The 3,197-nt window shown below is 48.2% G+C and overlaps 1 protein-coding gene across 1 annotated transcript in view; it reads left to right on the forward strand.

Moving 5' to 3' along the window:
* URB1 (URB1 ribosome biogenesis homolog) overlaps window positions 1-2,689 on the forward strand; it is a 38,595-nt gene extending 35,906 nt beyond the window's left edge. Inside the window, exons 39-40 of the mRNA XM_031065246.1 lie at window positions 767-1,366; window positions 1,951-2,689. Coding sequence (XP_030921106.1) covers window positions 767-1,366; window positions 1,951-2,162 — 812 coding nt within the window. The 3' untranslated portion in view covers window positions 2,163-2,689. The remainder of the gene's footprint in view (window positions 1-766; window positions 1,367-1,950) is intronic.
* The last annotated feature ends 508 nt before the right edge of the window (window positions 2,690-3,197 follow it).

The following is a 3,197-nucleotide window of genomic DNA, read 5'->3' on the forward strand; positions in this document are numbered from 1 at the left end:
GGAAAGAGCTTTAAAAGGAAACTTAGTGGCAAATCAGGCTTTGAAAAAGAGTATTCTTTAATGGAATCTTAAGAGAAAAAGCAGTGCCTGGAGGCTTTGTGCTCAATGGTGAGAATCATTCTGAACATGGATGGGGATCTGAAAGCAATGTGTAAGTAAAAACAATAAATAAATAGAGCAAGAGAAAGGTAACAGTTGTTGTCTCTTGTTGTCACCAATTTTGAAGAAAGGAAAAAAAGCCAGGACTTGTGTGACTTCTCTTGTTCTCTCTGTGAACAAAAAGTGCAAAGAACTTGGGAGTGGGAGATCTTAAAACAATGCTGGTTTCCTGCAGCAGCAGCTGCTTTTGGTGCACATTAAAGCTTCTGTCAGTTTGTTTAAATGTTCTGTATCAGTTGAGAAAGTATCACGGGTTTAAGGGATTCTGTACAAGCTTTAGCTTTTCTACAGTTTTTCCACCCCTTGAAACTCCTCAGAAAGGCCTGAAGAGGGTTTTTGGAGTGATGCCTGTAACTTTCTGCATGTGTAGGTTGTGTTGCTCCAGGCTGGGCAATCCAGTTTGGATCCAGGGCTCCAGCCTGGAGTCCCTGGGAGCTCCTGGAGCCCCTTAGAAGAGCGCAGGCTCCATGAGGCTGCTGAACGAGGCTGGCACTTGCCATTGTAACGACTGAATCAACACAGGAGAGCACCTTGCACCGTCTTGTACCAGGAAAATCCTTTGGAGTGTCTGATGTTTGTTTTTTTGGTGGTGGTTATTTTCTTACAGAAAATATCAAGGACAAGAACAAACTTCAAGCCTCATCTCCTGTGTATCGGCACGCTCGGAAAAGGAGCGAGGTGGGAGAAGATGACGCTGCTGCAGACGTGGGAGTGTCCGAGCTGGAGAAATGCAGAGAGCATCTGAATTCCATCCTGGCCCATTGGGACCCTGGTTTGCCAGCACCACCCTGCGCACAGGGAGGGGACACCCTCATAGCCGGTGAGGCCGGGGGTGAGGCAGTGGCTGTCACCTGTGCCTCCATTCACGTTGTCACCAAGCTGCTGGTGAGGTCCCTGGCTGGGCAGAGCCCCCTCGGGAAGCAGGACGTGTCCCCAGTGCTGAGGTGGCTGCGGAGCCGTGTCCTGCCACACCCAGGGGCCGTGCAGGAGGTGCTCAGGGATGGGACACTGAGGAACGGCCTCTTCCAGCTCTACACCCGGCTCTGCCAGGCCAGCAGCTCCTCAGCCGGGCTCTGCAGGCAGCTCGGGGAGCTCAGCTCCATCATGCTCCAGCTCATGGAGCAGCAGGGCCTGCCCAGCCCCTTCCACGGCCTTGTGACATCTCTGTGCCCATCAGCAACGGTGGAAGAGGATGTGCACAAGACAGGCGAGTTTTGTTCTTATCACTCGTGTTAGGAGGCAGTGGTGGGAGAAACGAGGAGATTCCAGGGCTGTTTTAATCCATGGAATCAGCTCTCCCATATGCAGCCAGGCTCGTGGCTGCCCAGAGCAGAAGCTGTGTCTGGTGGGGTGGGGCAGGGATGGGCAGCACAGAGCGGGGTCACACTGGGAGGGTTTCCCACTCCCTCTAAGAAACTCCCCTTTAAAGGACCAAAATGGAACAAAAGGTGTGAAAGAAATGTAATTCCAAGAGGGAAAATAGTCTGAAAAAAAACCCAACTCCACGTGGGCCTGGATGCTGATCCCTACTGCTGGTCAGTGAGAGCATCTGACAGGCCAGATTTCAAACTGCTTCATTGAACAGGAAACTGGTTTGTTCCTTCTCGAGAGTTGGGAGTGTGTCTTTGTGTCTTTGCATGGGCAGAGCCACTCCAGATTTTCCAGCTAGGAAAAGAGTCAGGGAACTGTTTTAAGACACAGTCCTGGAGGTACCGAGCAGCTTGGCTTGGTAATGCTGTGGGGAAATAGAAGAATGTCTGTTCTGATTTTTCTCTCCCCTTTCTTCCACAGCTGTTTCTGTGTTCCTGACTTCCATTTACATTGGGGACACGTGGCTGGGAGCACGGGAGCCGGATATGTTCCTCACCCATGCCAGACTGGTCTGCTCTAGTGCAGATTATGAATTACGGGGTGACCTGGACACTCAGAAACAAGGGGAAGAAACTCTTATGTCTCTTTGCAAAAAAATTTGGCTACATCAGGGCAATACTTCTGGGGACTGACATTCATCTTCAACGCTCTTCTGTGCCCCATCCCCATCACAGTGAGCCCTGCAAGCCTCCTGAGCTGTTCTCATCCAGACCCACCTTGTTTGGGTACAAAAATCAGTATTTTATTACTGTGTGCAAACTCAGAGGGAAGATTTTATTCAGCATCTCTCAGAGGGACCTTAAAGCTCCAGTTTCCCTTTTCTTGAACAGTTTGAGAGACAGTACTACTTATGTAATTTTTATTACAGGGATTTTTATCTTTCTGAAGAAGCAGGCAGACTGTTTGTGCAGGTGTGTGCCCTTAGTATCCATCCTCTCTCTAATACAGGACAGGAATAAAAGGCTGCAGAGCTCCCCACAATGGGGTGTGAGTGCGAAGAACGAGGAGACAGAGGCAGACTGGACTCGGGAATCAGGACGGTCTGCTTGGGTTTAAAAAGCTTGAATGGCTTTTAAAGACATTTATATCAGATGTGGTTTATTTTTATTACCCTTTTTAAAAATAAAATAAAATAAAATAAATAAAGCCCTGATCCATGGCTGCTGCTGCCACGTGTGACACAAACTCATCTTCCCTCTGCCCGGAACAGGTGAGAGATGGAACCAAACCGCAAAGGATTTTCTGCTCAGTGATTATCCATGAATTTTACTGGGAACTCTCAGGGAAATCTGATCCATTGTTCTTCAGTGTGGTGGTGAGGGCAGTTGTGTGTCCAGACCTGCAAACACGCAGTGCCACAGTGAGAACCTTTGAATTGTAAACCAGGATTTATTCAATTGAATCACAGTGTGTGCTGTGCCCAGATCCTTTGTACAAATAGTGTACAGGGAAAAACTAGAGCTGCACATTGCTTGTGATATGGATGGAAATTTGGGGGGGTTAAATAAATTTGAGATACAAATGAAGGAATTGCTTGTATGTGTAAATATTCTTATCCTAAAGAAGCCCTCAGCTCTGTCCCGAGAGTTGAGTTAAAATTACATTTCTTTACAAACCCGCAAGCCTTTTGGAGGCTGCAGTTTGTGTCACGTAGAATTCCGAGGGGC

This window comes from Geospiza fortis, unplaced genomic scaffold (genome assembly GCF_000277835.1).
Source record: "Geospiza fortis unplaced genomic scaffold, GeoFor_1.0 scaffold514, whole genome shotgun sequence".
Taxonomy (NCBI): Eukaryota; Metazoa; Chordata; class Aves; order Passeriformes; family Thraupidae; genus Geospiza; species Geospiza fortis.